The following is a 412-nucleotide window of genomic DNA, read 5'->3' as shown; positions in this document are numbered from 1 at the left end:
CCCCCCCTTCCCCCCCCCCCCCCGCGCCGTGTCCCGGAGCGGCCCCCCGTGCTCGGAAATGACCCCCCAGCCCGGCTCTACGGGAGGTGAGCGGGCACTCCTGCTCTCCCCTGGGCGCGGCACCCGTTTTTCATGCCTCTTTCGGTTACCTCCGGGGGAAGGGGAGGGGGGGAAAGCCGGGCCCCCACCCCTCGCCGCTCCTCAGGCGCCCACCGACGAGCGAAGCTCCGCTTTCAAAGCTCAGGCTTGGCAGAGTCCGCTGAGCAGCTAATAACATAACAACCCGCCTTTGATCAATCCGAACTAATTACCCCTCTTAATTAAAGTCTTTAGCGGTTGTTTCAGTGTTTTGGCAAGGAAGCGGAGGAGGTTTGGCCGTTAGACAGCGCCAGCGCCGCGCTACCCCCCCCTC

At 64.6% G+C, this 412-nt stretch overlaps 1 protein-coding gene across 1 annotated transcript in view; it reads right to left on the bottom strand.

The window, feature by feature from the left end:
• Window positions 1–412, bottom strand: part of FEZF1 (FEZ family zinc finger 1) — a 4,037-nt gene that overhangs the window by 595 nt on the left and 3,030 nt on the right. The window contains exon 6 of the mRNA XM_009883695.1: window positions 28–97. Within this exon, the coding sequence (XP_009881997.1) occupies window positions 28–97 (70 nt within the window). The remainder of the gene's footprint in view (window positions 1–27; window positions 98–412) is intronic.

This window comes from Charadrius vociferus, unplaced genomic scaffold (assembly GCF_000708025.1).
Source record: "Charadrius vociferus isolate BGI_N301 unplaced genomic scaffold, ASM70802v2 scaffold43, whole genome shotgun sequence".
Lineage (NCBI taxonomy): Eukaryota > Metazoa > Chordata > Aves > Charadriiformes > Charadriidae > Charadrius > Charadrius vociferus.
This window is presented reverse-complemented; position numbering and strand designations above follow the sequence as displayed.